Raw genomic sequence first — 17,215 nt, 5'->3', positions numbered from 1 at the left:
CTACGCATAATCGCTGACGGAGACCGCTGACGGCTCAAGCAAAGATGGCGGCAATGGCGGCGATGTTGTAGTTTTTTTGCCGCTAAGTGATGTATGGTTCATTTAGTTTTAACGTAGTTTATAATGCATTCTGAACTGGCTGAAGTTCTTCCCAGCATGGGTAAGATATATGGCAATGTTTCTCAAAGCAATGTCCCATGTAATTTCGCCCAGTTTCAAGATTCTTTTTCTGGCACCTCAAAAAAAAAAAAAAAGTTCACGGCTAAATAAGCTTAATTATTTGCTGAATAATTTGGTTTTCATAGTGACTCTAGACACTCATCGATCGATTAATCAGCGGAAGGAATGGAATTGAATTGAAGCGACCCCTACTTTGGTGCAATCCCCTTTGTCTCTCAAAACAAGAACCATGGAACAGTCTACCACTTAATCACTTGTCGATAGACTCATTCACACAATTTAAGGCCTCCATCTCTGACCACGTTTATTTATTGTAATTTCATTCCATTTTATTTGAGCTTCCTCTGTATATTTTTACATGTAAATTTGTTTATTTAATCTTGCATCATGTCACAAAGTGACTTTACAAGAATCCTATGTAAACTTGTAGACGTGGTGGTTGTCAACTCCTGTAATTCTCCCAGCGAGTTTATGTAGGTGGCCCTTTACCACTGAAGCTGCAAGTCAACAGAGACCATAAAATTAATGCTCTCAGGGGAGGGGGAGGGGGGGGAGGAGAGGGGGATAGCTCACTAAGATCTCCTCAAATAAACAAAATAAGTACATTACACAATGTGAATATTACCCTCAAAGTATTACTTGTTTGTAGTGTTCACCATATGACAATGTAGTCTTCAAATTCTATATTTGCAGCCTAGTGCACTTAATATACTGTCAAAGTGATACAATTGGAACGTTCCATTACAATATTCACCACTTACTAGCATTTTTGTTTTGTTTCCACAAAGGTCTTGGCACCCAATTGAAGGGCTCTGAAGTTGTGAAAAAGGGTATTCTTCAAGAGGAAGATCCTCTATTGGTGGAAAAATCAACACTGCCTGTAAGTGAGCAGAGCTGATGACTCAACACCGAGAGAAAATTGCAAAGCAAATAATGTGTTCCTTGTAACCGCTTCTGGTAAAGTTTAGAAATATTTTCCCATTTGATTGACGTTACCGTGATTGATGCATTAAATGCTTAACAAACATAGCCTAAATTCAGTTCAAGCTAAGACCCCTTCTGTTCAAGATCGTAAAACAAGTTAGAGCGAAATTCTCATAGGAAAATCAAAACCCGCGAACGTTGGTAAGCTACAATCCACTTATGTTGATATTTACATTGTTACGCAAATTTGTGACTCTAGTGAGAGCTATTCTTAGATTTCAACTGCTCTCAAGGCTCTCTATTAGCATGAGCACATGGCATAATCATTGTGATTACTTTCTAAGTTAGAAATGCAACGATATTTAGTGATTTCTTGATGTAATTATTTCAGTTGACCGCTTTGCTTCAATTCATATGAAAACGCCCTGAGGCCACAAGATTAGGATTAAAGACAATAGAGTAAAGATTGTTCTCCTATACTGGCTTGGTGTTCTCAGGAGTTTTGACAGCGCGTGCAAACAACCCAGGAGAACGAGATTTCAATTCTAACTTAAGAAACTGTTACATTCCTTATTACCTTCTTTATCCTCATTACCTCCCGCCTCCTTACTTACTTACTTACTTATGCCATAGGCCACCAACAAGAGTTCTCCAGCTATCTCTGTCCTGGGCTTTCCTTTCTAACTGACTCCAGGTCAGCCCCAATCTCTTAATGTCTGCTTCTAAGTCTCGTCTCCACGAGTTCCTAGGCCGTCCCCTTCCTAGGCCATCCCCTTCCTAGGCCGTCCCGCCTCCTTAATTAGAGTTAATATACTGAGTAACTGAATGGTAATCACCCATTCCTTCCACTCTAACATGTATAAAGGTTTACCTTAGTTCCATTTGTTTCTAATGTTATTAATATAGTGGTGATCAGGCTTTTAGCCAGAATTTGAAAAGTGGCTCTCCAAAGATATGTGCTATAGGGCCTGCTCAAATGAGCAATTTATAAGACAACACGAAAATTAAAACAATTTTCTTTAGAAAGTGGCCGTCCATGGGATGCCTGAACACCCATCTGGCTAAAAGCCTGGTGGTGATGTTATGCTAAACATAGAAATGTACAATCTGCTTGCATCCATTTGACCTGTCCTTGTTAATGTAATAATGTTTGGGTTGATTATTGTTTGTTTTTTAACAGACTGGTGTGTTTGCTCTTCATGTTTATGGCTGTCAAAACCTATATCTGGATGCAAACTTTCCTCCTGAACACTTTGGAATTTATGTTCAAATAACAGTTGGTTCAATGACAAAATGTACGTCACTACAGTCACCCTTCAAAAAGGGCCGTGTTGTCTGGGATGAGATCAAGAACTTCTCCCTCACTGTGAGTAAATAAGCCAGAAAGGCACATATTTACACTGATGTCAGGGTCCGAAATTAACTTTTTTTGGCAGGCGCCAACTGGCGACTGATGTTTTTTTTTGAGTCGCCATATGGAAAAATGTGGTCACCAAAAAGTGTCAATAAAAATTTTCCTTTGCAGCGAAACACAAACCAAACTTTTTGGTCGCCACGGGCTTGCTGGCAAAATATTTGCAATCGATGTAATCAGGAATCAAACCAGTACTGAAATCATCTTTTGACCACTTTGACAGATCTACATTTCAACCTTTTGACGCCCAGAGAATATCTAAATCTTCATCTAATTTCTTCGCGGATGTTCCGTCTCCACTTTGTAATAAATTACGGAAAGATTTCAGAGCATCTTTGGACACCACATCGCCTGAATAAATATCATGGCGAAAGAAACACATGGGGCCTCTTGCATCGGCAATACGTATGTTATGGGAAACCATTGAAAAAACATGGTGGCGAAGCTTCGCACTGATCGTAGCTGTGAAACGTTGTGGTAGATTTATAATAACAGGAAAATTGGTGTTATACTTCAAAAGCAGCGGAAAGGTAAAAAGGAAGTGACCAATTGGCAGGCGGCTTTGAATTTTATTTTTTAAAATCGATTTGGCTGAAAATCAAAGTTATTGTTTGTGCAATTATCATGGCACAAAATAGTTAATCGCCCTCTGGCGACCAGTTGTGAAATTCTGGTCGCCAGTGCAAAATTTTTAGTTGCATTGGCGACTAGGAAAGCGCAATTTTGGACCCTGGATGTGAGGTTAAGGGTTAGTTTATGTGTTTTTTGTATGTAGAAAACACCCTGTAAGAAAGTGTATGCTGAAGGGGCACTTCTATAATTTGATAGAAACAGAGAACCAACATATATTCAAACTGTTGGCATAATATTTGATGGATAAGGCAAGAAAATGTACGTTTTGAAAGTCAAAATTAAGGTCTGAAATGGTTTTGTCCCTCTGTTTTTATATTGGGTTTATTAAGTGCATATAATGCATGGTCCAACTGTTCAATTTGAAGAATAAAGCAACTGTAAATTTAAACACAGCAGGATCTTATTTTGTATTGTTGTGACCAGTGTTTTTTTTATTTCAGATTTCTCCTAAAGTGACTAGCTCCGCAAACAAAGTTACAGTTGCTGTTGTGGGATTTGACAAACTTCAGCCAATCCCAAAACACAAACTGCTTGGCAAAACTGAGTTTCACTTGCACAAGTTAGCTAAGGTGTGTGATCTACTTGGTTTCAGTCATAGAATAGAATGATAACAAAAACAATAACAATCACAGTCACAATCACAATCACAATCACAATCACAATTACAATAACAATAACAAAAGATTTCTGTAGCATATACTTCTAAGCTCATGCATTCTCTTAACAGTAAGTTAGTGAAAGAACCAAATGACTATAACCTACAATTGGATAAAAATGATTAGAGTCTTTTCATTAGACTTGTATTATGTTAACTTTTCAATTTTCAGAAACAATGGTCTATGGAGACATTTGAGCTTCAGAACAGAAAGAAGCAGGTATGTTAAAGAGTCAATTTGCATGTAAAAGCTTCTAAGGGAGACAGAGTGCTGTTATTGATTTGATCTTGACATGTTATGTACACTATCAAGATAATAAATATACAGTGACCAAAAACACAGACTGCTCGAGGCTGTTTTACTGTTTTCTTCATTGCAGTATGCTGGAGATCTCCAGCTAGAGATTGCTTTTGCATATGGCATATATGGTTATGGCTTGTGTGATCAGGTATTATTCAGTACCGAATATATATGGATTGAATGTAAACTCTACATCCAACTTGATCTTATGTGAGTTCTTAGGCCAACAAAATCGCCTCTGGCCTCACTTTGTGAGAAACAAGAATGCACTGCCAGGGCTCGAAAAAAGTGCTGTCCGAGTAGAATAGACCCCCAGGACAAGCAAAATTTGAGAGCTGCTTGTCCCTACTTGCTACTTGCTACTTGTTACTTGCTACTTGTCTACTTTTTTGAGCCCTTACTGCACTTGTAAAAACTGGTAATCAATAAAGGGTAAACTTCACCACCAAAACTGATCATCTAATAAGCAAAAGAAAAAACATGGTACAGTGTATGTATGTATGATGAGACCAAAGTTTATGGGAAAATGTTCAGCTTATTTTAATTTCTATTGTTTCTATGTCACCTATTTACATGCAGGTACCTAAAAGTATATGTATTTTGAGTTTTGGTGAGGACCTGGTCTAGCTATATAGCTACTCGTAGATCATCCTTGGAGCAAATTAAATATCTTGACAACTATGCTACCCAAAGTTATGTAAAGCTAGTTTTTTGCATTCTTACAAATGTATGTGGTAAGATGAGGGAAACTTCATGTAGCACAAGTGCTGTTTTATTATGACACATTCAAAGATGCAGACCAAAAAATGTAAAAATGCAGGAGCCAAAAAATTGAGCTCTGTTGATTCAATCTCAAAAATGCATAAAATGTGCAATATTGACCCCCACATTACTGAAAATCATCTACAATACACTGTAAATATGAAAGTCTAGGTACTTTTAGTATTTTCTTTTCAATTTCTGAATTTGGTGACCCTTATGCGAGACTGGGTCTATATCTAGAAGACTTCCATAATTATACACTGTAATCTAGGAGAGCTGGCATAGATGCATATTGCAAATAAACATAATTAAGGTGGCCGAACACAATTTTCACGTGCGCTTTTGCTGATGCAATTCAGCGCTCACACAATGATTGCAAAAAACAAACATGCCATCAATTGAGCGATCATTTTATTTACTCAACACCTGCAGTATCTGTGTTATTTTTCTCTATAATTGAACGCAGTGTATTGATGGCTTTAGTCTTTTATCACAAATACATGTTAGAAAAGGTAAAGATGCAAAGAACTCAGCAATTCTCAGCTTTTTCTTTGTTACCGAAAGAACCCAATTAAATGCAGCAATTGAATGAAAATTTGCACTCTCGGAAATACGCCTATTTCTGGAGAACCACTCATTAGAATTTTACAAAATTTGGCACTTTAGGAAATAAGTAACTGGAGTATTGAAAATAATTGAACTTTAACAAACGAAACTCTAGATATTCCAGTAAACCTTCAGCAAGGGATAATTAAAGATCTCTCTGTTAGATTATTAGCAAAATGGTGTTAACTTGTGAGAATCGTTACAAGCTTGTTGTAGGCAAATTATAAAGAAAATCTAATGACTAGATTTTCTACAAATAAACAAAAGCATTTTTTAAGGCCTGTTTATTTTTATTCGTGTTGCCATGGCAATGGCACGTACGTCAGCTTAACCATCAAAAAACCAAAGTTTGTGTTGTTAACTTGCTTGCTGCCATTTTTGGTGGCCGAGGGATCAAGGGTTTTAGAGAAAAAGGTGAATGAAACACAGGTATCAAAAACTGTGTTCAGCCACCTTAATGTATATATAGATATTCCAGAAAATAATATTCAGTTTAAATTTACATGTAAAGTGTCTCATTTAATACATACTATGTTGAAAGTCTGTTCCCAAGGTAAAATCTTTAAGTTTAGATCTCTAAGTTCTAGCTACTTAATATCTTTTAGCTGGAAAGCCATCAGCCACCTAGATATTATGTACAACAAAGTGCATATCCACACTTGGAACTGAACACCAGCGCATCGGGGAACAGTTCAGGGTAGTGTACACAGAGTAGATAACAACACTTTACTGTAGGAACATGTAGAGTAGATAGCAACTGCAGTTCAGAGTAGTGTTGTAGAGTACAGATAACAATAGTTTAAGATAATAGTGTACATACAAGGATTAGATATCAATAACAACAGTTCTGGTTTGCAAAGCTCTGGACTTTCTGTCTAAGTAGGTAAAGTCTGTATATGAGCCAAGTGGTTTGTCAGGCCAGAGCTTATCCCAGTTTTTGTAGCATGAAGCGACTAGGAGTATTTCTACTCTCCCCTGGATGGGATACTAGTCCATCACAGGGTTACCCCCCAGCATTAAATTTGCTTGTACCCACTTATACACCTGGGTGGAGAGAGGCACTGTGAGAGTTAAGTGTCTTGCCCAAGAACACAACACAATGTCCCTGGCCAGCGCTCAAACCTGGACCGCTCGCTCTGGAGTTGAGCGCTCTAACCATGAGGCTACGACATCTCTCACTTCTGTCTAAGTAGGCAGCAAGAAAAATAAATTTTAGATTCATAATAATATTTATGCTTCACTCATGTTGTACATTACTTCTTATGAGTAAGGCTTTCAAACAAGTGAGATGCACACTGACTGTAATTATACTGTTTCTTTCAATCCTGACATATTGAATATTTGAACTACACATAACATTTAATCTTCTTGTTATTATTTACCACGTTTTTCCCAAAAGAGCATTAAGGACTGGCTTATAAATTATGAGTGATCTTGTTTCTGGTTATTAATTTTTGAGTGAAGTATTGTTCAGCCTTCTTACACAACTGGCATTCAGGTTTTAGTAGCATCGCTCACTTAGGCTGTTAATATTTGGTATTATTTACTTTTGTTACAGGATTGTGTATGTACCCAAGAAGGTACCACACCCAAATATCATCACTTTCAAAGAGAAAATAACCAACTTGGAACCAGAATTCAGCCCATACTACTGTAAGTTCTGTAGTCTTCTCTAAATCTTAACATACTGTACATTATCTTTTAATAGATAACACAGGGAGCTTTTCTACTCAGGTGGAAATTACATGTAAGTATATAGGTCAGTGTTATGCTTTGTCCCCATATATATATTTATTGAAGTATTGGCAGGAGCTTGTCCCAGTGTTGGAAATTTAATTTATGAGCACTTGCCACTTGCCATTCGGGAGAGTGACTGTAATTAACTCACATGCTCAGACTTTATTTCATCCCTAAAAGGTACACTGTCCAGTCACAGTTAACCACTTCTTTGTTGACATCGTGTTTCAACCATTAATTTTGCTTTCATTAGATCGAGTAAGCATTGCCTAGTGCATGTCACACAGCTAGAATACCAAAATGATCAACCTCTAGAATGAAACAATAAACTGCATTCCAAAATTTGAACTGTATTTCAGAGCCAAAATTCAGAAGTGAAAATACTGTATGTAAAACAGAGGTTTGTTTCAGAGAATTTCTAACCAAAAAAGTGCGTGTGTCAAGAGATGGAAATTGTTGTCGCCAAACGCTTCTGACACTCACACAGACAAATGGGGGGAGCACTACAATATGCAACATTTTTACAATAACCTCTCCCAAGGAACACTATATGCATCTGATAACAAAGAGAACAAAGAAGCCTTTCCAGAGGAGCGTACAAACAACACTGAGTAGAAAACAGTCTTAAGAAAATACGTGCACTGATTGGTAAAAAATCATGTTTCTATTTAACAATTAGATTATGAGCTCGAAATTTCTATGAGGTGATATTTGATGAGGCCAAAGGCCGAATCAACTATCACCTCATAGAAATCGAGAGCTCATAATCTGATTGTTTCAGTAGAATTCTTACTAAAATTTACTTCAAATAATGGTTTCCAATAATAATTATTATTTCTTGACATGTTATGAAATTTTTTGCCTGGAAAAGATCACTCAGATTGAATTGTCATTTAAAATTGAAGTTGTGTGCACCCGTACATCAGTTTTTTCAATAATTTCAACTTTTTTAAATGTCAAGAAACCATAAATGTCCTTCGTTTAGACTTCTCAGGAATTTAATTAGCCATTTGCATCAAAATTTTCCTCCAAAACTTTGGAAAATTAGAAGAAACGTCGCCATTTCCTAGACGACCTCCAGCCACTATACACTAATGGCTGATAGTATTCAATGGTGCAGCCAATCAGATTACAGCATTTGCATTAGTGTACTAGTAGAATTCTACTAAAACTCGGTAGAAACAGGGTACATGTTTTCTATTTCTTTATTGTAAATATTGGCTTATAATGTGACTGGTTTTTGTACTTGCAGCTAAAAAGAACTTTACATCAATTGACAGCAAATCAAGACCTCATCTTCAACAAAAGATGTCAAGGTGCATTGTAACAATGTTTGATGATAACTTAATAAGTCACTAGGAGCTGATCACACTGAAAAAAACTTGAATAAGTTGAATCATGTTATCTGTACAGATACAGTGTACAATGTATTACCAAAGATACAGTGTAATGTCATTAAGCAATAAGTACAGTCATACATGTAAGACTAACTTGGAAAAATGTAAAGGCTTGTCCACTTATGACTTTAATGACATTATTCATAATTTATAATATTTTAATTTTGCTTTCTCATTTCATGCTAAACATAGATTTTGTATGATTTCCAGAAAGTCCAATTTTAAGAGAGATTCAAATAATTATTTAATTTTCTGCATGATTCCTCAAAAGGATTTCAGAGGAAATTTTGCACTCTTAGCAACTTACAAAAAAAGAGTTAACTGGCACTTAAATAACGTAACATTATTCCTCAGAATTGCATTGTGCATCGATTTTTGTATCATTAGCACAAGCACATGAGTGGTGTAAAATAGCCAAAATTTAGGGTAACTTTATGTGTACAACTTCTAGAAACATTTATATTTTGGCAGTAATATTTGTCCCCTTAAATTAGTTGACTTGGATATATTAGATGCCCTTCAGTGTAATACCATAGTTTCCATAGCCTGCAAGATCATCCTGTTTTTTCACACACCAAGAAAAAAATATTTGCTGTGGTATGTTCTCATGCCTAATTTTTGTAGCAGTATTTGTTTCATCAACCACCTCAAAATTATCACAGCAACTCAATTTCATGAAAAGTTTAATTCAATGTATGCTTTTGACACAGATGCATGCAATGCATCTGTGTCAGGTGCATTGCAGTGCATGCAATCTTGTATTTTACTTCAGTTGAATCAGAACTAATAGGTCTCAGTCAACTAATAAGGGGACAAACTGCCAAAATATGTGAGTGTCTAGTAGTAGTACAAAGTACATCTTAGCCTCACCTAATGTTGCCTGAGATTTCAGGTAGCTTTTATACCGTGAGAGGATAAAGATAAACGGCCGACCTGGATATTTTGATTCTGCTCAGTATTCTCTAACAGTGCCCCTTAATTTTATAATGCTGCATACATTTGGTGTTATTTATGATCACATTATATAAATGATACTAGCTATTAAAGTAATAGAGTTGTTATTGCTTATTTTTAGGTTAAATCAGCTGTATTCTGATTATTCTCAACTCATGACAAGAAGCCAGAGGATCAATTATTTGAGAACACTTCTTCAGGAGAAGGTTTGTACAAAGGATTTTACAGTCAAAACTTTCCACAACGGCCACCTCAGGGACAGAGGAAAGTGACCGTTGTAGAGAGGTGGTCGTTATGGGGAGGTGGGGGCGTAAAAGGACACCTGTTTTTTTTTTTTTCCGGGTGCAACGTTTCTTTTCTTAAAAATTGCTTGTTTTAGCATATAGACTGTACGTAGCACAATCAGTTGAAAATAGATCAGTAAAACAGAAACAGAGACCATCGAGACAACGCCTGGTATGGATCAAGTTTAGTGACCTTTTACAATAAAAAATGGGGTTTTGGATGCACCATTCATGTGTCAGTGATTAACTGGCCATTGTCGAGAGGTTATTTTGGCACTCCGGACGCATGTTAGTGCCCACTGCCGTTATAAAGAGGTGCCGTTGCAGAGAGGTTGAAATATGGGTGAATGTATGGACTGTCTGCCAGGACCAAATAAGTGGCTGTTGAAGAGAGGTGGCTGTTAGTGGAGGCTCGACTGTAGTTATTTTAGACACAAAATGATATAATGTAATTTGAAAGAATTGATCTTCAATGGTATGTGTAGTTACGTTTAGTTTGATTACAGATAAATGACTTCATCTTCAAATAGACATGATTTGACTTCTTGTTCATTTTTATCAAACATATTCTCTCCCAAGACCAAACTGTTGAATGAAACTGTGGCAATGGACCAAAGCTTGATTCTCGCATCTAAAAAGAAGCCTTCAAAATTCTTTCAAAATTCTTAATATTTTAACAAAGGAAGACACCTTTTAGTCAATTCTTCTGTCAATAGCAAACATCTATTTTTGACAGTTTCAAGCATGAGTTTGTCATGTTGCTACCCTCATAGGCCATGTCTGTCAACCAATAAGTACACTTTAACTTTAATTATCGTTGTTGTAATACCAGTAATTTGCTGTTTTGAGCAGGATGTGCATGGTGTAATGCCTGCGGAACAGGAAAGTGATTCTGAGGGTTCATCAATGGAAAACCTGGGTGACGTCACTCAGTTTGGTTTGACAGGAGCACTTGCACAGATGGCTAACATAACATTCATGGCAGGAGCTCCTGGTATTTGTTTTTTCAACAAGACTCAGATATTTCTTACAGTAGTATTAGAAACCCTTAATATTCATACTGAATAATATTATTAATATTCTGTTTCGTGTTTCAACCCTTTATGGGTATCTTAAGGTCTGGATGAGGCTTAAACCTGAGAAACGAGCCATTTTTTTAACTGATAGCGCAGATCTGAAAAATTCACTGGTAGCTGTGAAATCGCTGAAAATTTAACTTGTCGCTATGATTCCAGCACTCCAATCCAGTTCCTGTTATCTGGTAGTGCATTTGTGATATGCTTTATCAGTCTTTTGGCAACCTTCTACATGTAGGAAAGTCAAACTAGAGTTGCGATGGAGAGGTATTTCCCGTAATTGACTAAGAATGTTTTGCAACATATTCTGACAGATGAGAGCAAATCTGATAGGTTTTTTTTTTGACAAATCGGCAATCAGGCTGCACTACCTTCCAATGATCAATCTTAGTATAGTAACAGAGGAAATATCTCCTTCACCTCGGTTTAAAAGTGATATACACTAGTTGCATAGTTTCTGGTTCATCCTTTAAGCCTTCAACTCGTGTGGAAATAAATACACATATATATACTGCTGATGCAGACGTCCTAGCGATTCTTATGCCTGATTTCATACTTGTGTTCAGAACTCATTCAGGAAGCCGAGAAACAGATGCCTCGTGGATGTTCAGCTGCTGGTGGAGAGGTAAGTAATCAAACACACTTGTCTATCAACTTGTACAGTGTAGCTCCGCGTTTGCGTGACTTGAATACATGAATTGATGCTGACAATAGGGAAGAGTCAGGAGTGGTCATTATTTATGGGAGTGTTTGTATCAGTTCTGTTATATGCAGGAGGGACACCTAGTTAGAGAGTTGTTAGTATAAAGTACTTGTTAGTTAACGTATCTTTGGTGTTCTGGAAAGTGTACCCATTCCTGCAGCTAACTTGTTTCAAGTAACGAAAACTAATTATAATTTGAGGAGCACAAATGTGCTCTATTTACCAAAGGTGGCCAGCACCAAGCATGGTCTGAGGTCTATCCGCTTCAAAAACTGACATGGAACGCTCTATCAGTAACAATACGCCCCATGGCCGGTACAAATGATTTTATTACGAAAAATTCGTCGCGTAAGATATCCAATTTAAATTTATCTACGACATAAATTTTTATAATATCAATTATTAAATTCTTAACTTATGAATTTACTAATATTATTGGCAATGTTATGTAATATTTTTAGATCTTTTATTGTAAACAATTATTTTAATTTTATGGACTTACATTTTATCTAGTTTGTATTTTAAGTTTATTTGTCTATTAGTTAATGTACACTGATGTTATTTTAAGAGTGGGCCTCACTGTAAAGTAGCTATTCAGCTAAGCGGAGTTGGCACGATAACTAAATAATGAATTACCTCTCCACCTAGGACACCGGGAGGGGGGGGGGGGGGAGATCACTGGTAAGATAATGCAAAGGAAGACTTCTTGTTGTGGTATGGGAGGGGTGGGCGTTAAGACTGTATTGGCACTTGGTACTATTTCTGTTTTTTTTTTTTTAGACTGATAAGTCGCTCGGTGAAGGCGATCCAGGTAAAACCTGTATTACGTGGAAACGATTCTTTGTAGAGAAGGACATTGGGCGTTGTGAACAGCCTCACAAAATGGACGTTTGGTCTAAAGTTACTTTAAAAAATAATTTTAAGCAGAAAACCTGTGTCGTTTTAATGCTAGGAAACTCTGTTATGTGGTTGCCCAGTGGCGGTGATACTGTAACGAGAAACGTTGACAGTCGTTTTTAGCTTCTTGACAGTTAGTTTTTTCCTAAACAAGACAAACTTCGCCACTGTAATGTATTGACAATCGCGAATCTCGAGTTTTTCTTCGATGTGCACTTCCACCTTTATTCTATTAGTTATGCAGTATATGCTAAAAAATCTATGTTTTCGCGAGAATGTTTTGATTTGACTGTCAAGTATATGATTGTTATAATGACAATATGATATGAATTCCTATCAATGAAATCAAATTGCGTTGAGGTGATTAAGAGATTGGTATGGAAACAATAACCTGAAAACAATTTAACCCACAACATGGACACGTGTCATTTCAGTTTTATACTTGATGAAATCACTCCTCTTTACCTTTTGTTACGGCCAATTTTGTTAACCCAGCGGTCACGAGGTGTTGGTTAGCTTAAAATCATATCAAGTTTTGAATATTCAATGGTGTCCCCCTTTTTCAGAAGGATTTTCCATTTCAGTTTGGCCCTTATTCACTGCGCTTATTCATCTAGATATGACGTCTGAGGTTCCAGTATTACCTGACTTTCTGCAAAACTCTAAACCGGCTTTGAGTCCTTCGGTGTCAGGTGCAGTGGATGGCGGTGAAACATCCGGGGAATCGCCATCAACACATCAAATGGACGGCCAGGTAAGAAGCTTGTTATGTGCGTCAATAACAACGATATTAATTTTATAGATCTCCAATAAAGGTGAGCAAAACCTAAATGAAGATGATATATTTTACGTCTGCCACAGAGAACAAGGTAGTGGAGTGTTCTCTTTTGAAGTCAATTCTTACTGCTGAGTTCTTTACGGCTCGTGTTCACGTGATGTTTGAGATACAGCCGTTGGTTCTACACTAAGGCTTTGTCCCTTAAGAACCCTGAATTTCTTTTTCTTTTTTAAATTAGAAATTCCATATCGTTCCGGATGGCATGTATGCCGAAACGAGCTTGTTAGTTTGAAGGTTTAGGCCCAAATTCAAAGAAAATAGTGGGATTTCTTGTGTAATCCGAAGACTTTCGATAACCGTCGAGGACTATCCGATAGTTTCTGAACGTCTGTGTAGGTCATGGGAATAACCCCACCGTTTAGGCTCGGGGGATGTTTCAGTGTATCATATCCACAACTGATTCTAAGGAGAGGCTTGTAAGCGACACGTTTTATCGTGTTGTAGGTGGAAGTAACTCCAGATGAACACGATACAGATGGTGAAGTTGAAATCATGGCCGCCATGGCTTCTCGCGGCCGTCGATCCGCAGTTGTAGTGCCCAGACCCTCGAACAATAGGAAGTCAAATATTGACAAACGAGGGAATCCCTAATGTGGTGAAACTCACTCACCCTTGAAAAGAAAGCACACTTCCCAAAGCCTCGTCCCCAAACTGAGAGTAAATACCAGCTTATCACCAGGCAAAAAGGAAAGCAAAATATCAGTTTATTGAAAGGACTTTTGATTTTTAAAAAGAATTTCATTTTTTCTTAATTCAGTTGGTGTAATTGTATCTTGAAAGTTGTAAGTTTAGTTTACTATTACTATCACAATTCACTTCAAAACCTGCTGGGTTTTCGTGTGCAGGAGTTCTGAGAAGTAGCTTATAGATTGAAATCTTATGGAACATTTTAGTGTGTTGTATCGCTAAGTAATTTTACGAGTCTTGCGTTATTTTGACTTCTTCGTAGGGACTGTAAACCATACACATTAAAATATCTGCCAAGACTTCTATTGAACTTTTGCTTATGTCTCATTCGTTCACTGTGATTGGGTGAGAACAGGAAGCCTTATGTAGTTCATATCTACAGACTAACCGCTGCTTCAAGTCCCCCCCGGGGGAGGGGGAGTACTCCCGGAAAAGTTGGTTAGGGGTGTGCGGCCCACTTCCCAAAACCCATACCCTATTTATGACCAAAGTCTGCGATTTTTGCTACTCTATTTATGAGCTGGCCAAAAATTCGATACCCTATTTATGACCTTTGTAGCTGGCACAGTTGCCCTAAACATAAGTTACGAAGTGCTTTTGTCAATGGTCTTATTGACAATGATGAAAAAGGAGCTTCTTCCAAGAAACATACCCAATTCAAGACTAGAGTGCTAAAACCATATTATATTTAAGACCAAAATGGCTAAAATCGACACCCTATTTATGACCAAAATGGCTGAAAAACCCTACCCTTCGGGGCCGCACATACCTATATAGCCCATATAAGGGAGTACCCCCCCCCCCCCCCCCCCCCGCCGCCGGGTTCAAGTCATTCAAGGCTTCATTTGTATCATTTCTTCACTACCGCTTTCGGATGGCGTTTCATAAAAGAATTGGAACAAGAAATTTTCTCGTTTTACTGAACAGCATTGTTTTGTTCGATTGTCCGTTTCCGAGTATTTGAACATCTTAGGCAGACGAAACCTGTTTCGGGAAATTCAAGTAACTGGGATATTCGAGAAGTTGATGATAAATTTGGGACTCCACTGTATGTTCATTGCTTTGGTTCAATATTGTAGTGGTACAATTATTTGTTTTTGCTTTGGTTTTCATCTCCGCCCAAACGAAAGTTAAGATGATATTTTCCCTTTTCTAAACCGATGAGTCTTTCTTATCCTGAAAAGCTATATCCCTCGTTGTGAAGTGGCTCCTAGTTATAAAACAAAGTCGCTTCACGCCAGACCTGTCCAGGGCGGACTTGACACCCTTTTTTCTAGATCATCTTCTCGTGCCTTTGCTTGAAGCGTTTTGCTAAGTTTTCATAAGTCGGCGTCTCTTTAGCAACAAACCAATTGAAACGCCAAGGATTGTCAGTTGTAAGCAAAACGCTGTTTAACGAGCACGTTTTTAAAACATTTTACTGTTTATCCAAGGCTCCGTTGTCACTCACGTGACTCTGACGTGCTGAGGCGCAGGAATTACGTCACGCCTAGATCTCGCTTACGTGCTTCCTTACTCTTAACAATTAGTGGTATTAGTTGTAAGCTAACTGGTATCTTGAGATTATTAGAGGCTCAATTATTGTCACATTTTTTGGAACGCTTTCTACACCAGGCATTTCTTAAACGTACTCGCGAATGGTGGCACGTGCTAGGAAGTCATGACACCCGTACAGTTACTTGAATACCCCGGAGTTGCGCGCGGTGTACAGTACCGAACACCCGTCGATTCTATTCCCATTTATAGTACTTTACAGCTATTTTTAAAACATAGAGCAATTGTGTTTACATTCTCGTTAGGGAACAGAAATTTCTTGTTGTTCTTGAAACTTCGGCATGAAATGCTGTCGGCTTTTTTCCCGTTAAAACGGCTATTGACTATTGGTGGTGGTATATTTGTTTGTGTGCTTCGAAATAATTTCTAGAAGACCCTAGAATCGACTAGAACACACCTGTAGAACGACTTAAGAGGCGTGAAGTGGATATTAACTATTAACAGAAGTCTAGACAGAGGAGGTAGGCCAGGTGTCTTGGGATCGTGCGGCGACATTGAGCAATGATTTAGCATGATAGTAGTAAGACAGCATGTCCAATAATGTCTCTCTATTAGCGTGATTACACAACTTATTGTTCTAAGTCAAATTTTACGGAAAGCCGTTCAGATTTTAGGGCACTTTTGAAGATCTGTTGTATTTCCGCTAGAAATGCGGAAATAGCGGTGAATCTCGTGATGGAAATTTATACCCGAGGCCTCGCTATTGAACTGAGTAACATCATTCATGCGGCTGCCCCGCGGGGTCAGAATTTACACGGGGGCTCCTAGGATGCCTTCTGGAGGCTATGATACTTCATGTCACGTCCTTGAACTCGAAACAACTGCAGGAATGTTTTTTTTTTTTTTTTTTTTTGACAGTTAAACGCTGCATGAAAGCCGAAAACATAATTTAACATACCGAACGTGTGTTGGGTATGTGTTGAACGTGTTTCTAGCTATTTCGCGTTTGCAAACGGCAGAAGGAAAAGGAAATGAAGACTGGAAGATTGCCACCTCTGTTGTTATCGTTCGTAGATATCGCGATTATAATTCTTGAAAGAAAAACTTTCCAGTCAGGTATAGACTGTGGAGGCTCAGGACATGGCGAACATCATGAAAAAAAGCTTTCAAATAATTGAAACGATAGATTCATCTTAGTTAATTTAATAAAGAGGACTCTTATTGGATTATAGATCAAGTTCTCAAGCCAATTAATGTGATCATTATTGTTATTCGTTTTAATCTTGTCAGTCAGTTCTACTTCTATTTGGTCTAGGTATTTCTGCTCTAGAAGTCCAATTATTATTTTACTTAGTACTTTACATCTGTGGTTTGACCGATGTATTGGATTCCTCCTGGGCTTCTATGCAACCTTGTCAGTTAACCTTAACCCGCGATATTGTAAATACGAAGTTTTCGGCGGACTAGCTTTGCGCGAAATTTTAATCCTCTCGAAGAGCAAACATACTGGAGTGGTCAATTAATTGAGTGTTAGCTTTGAAAACAAAATTAATTTTTTTTAAAACAAAATTCTGGCGCTTTCGAACGACTTCAGGAGCGGATGTCAGCGCCAAGAACATTGTCACTATACCTGTTTTGTTTGACTTCAGTTTTGCTCTTTGTTGGTGATATGA

General features: G+C 37.7%; 1 protein-coding gene across 1 annotated transcript; it reads left to right on the top strand.

The window, feature by feature from the left end:
* Nucleotides 1-30: 30 nt before the first annotated feature.
* LOC145486645 (cation channel sperm-associated targeting subunit tau-like) lies at nt 31-13,962 on the top strand. Its single transcript, XM_081465346.1, has 15 exons — nt 31-160; nt 969-1,060; nt 2,285-2,470; nt 3,592-3,720; nt 3,979-4,026; nt 4,187-4,255; nt 6,081-6,172; nt 7,034-7,128; nt 8,465-8,528; nt 9,685-9,769; nt 10,700-10,841; nt 11,490-11,548; nt 12,407-12,437; nt 13,141-13,277; nt 13,806-13,962. The coding sequence occupies exons 1-15, from the start codon at nt 124-126 to the stop codon at nt 13,950-13,952; spliced, it is 1,413 nt and encodes a 470-aa protein (XP_081321472.1). The 5' UTR covers nt 31-123; the 3' UTR covers nt 13,953-13,962.
* The last annotated feature ends 3,253 nt before the right edge of the window (nt 13,963-17,215 follow it).

Source organism: Orbicella franksi, chromosome 5 (assembly GCF_964199315.1).
Source record: "Orbicella franksi chromosome 5, jaOrbFran1.1, whole genome shotgun sequence".
Classification (NCBI taxonomy): domain Eukaryota; kingdom Metazoa; phylum Cnidaria; class Anthozoa; order Scleractinia; family Merulinidae; genus Orbicella; species Orbicella franksi.
Note: the sequence above shows the minus strand (reverse complement) of the source record. Positions and strands in the feature narration are given on the sequence as shown.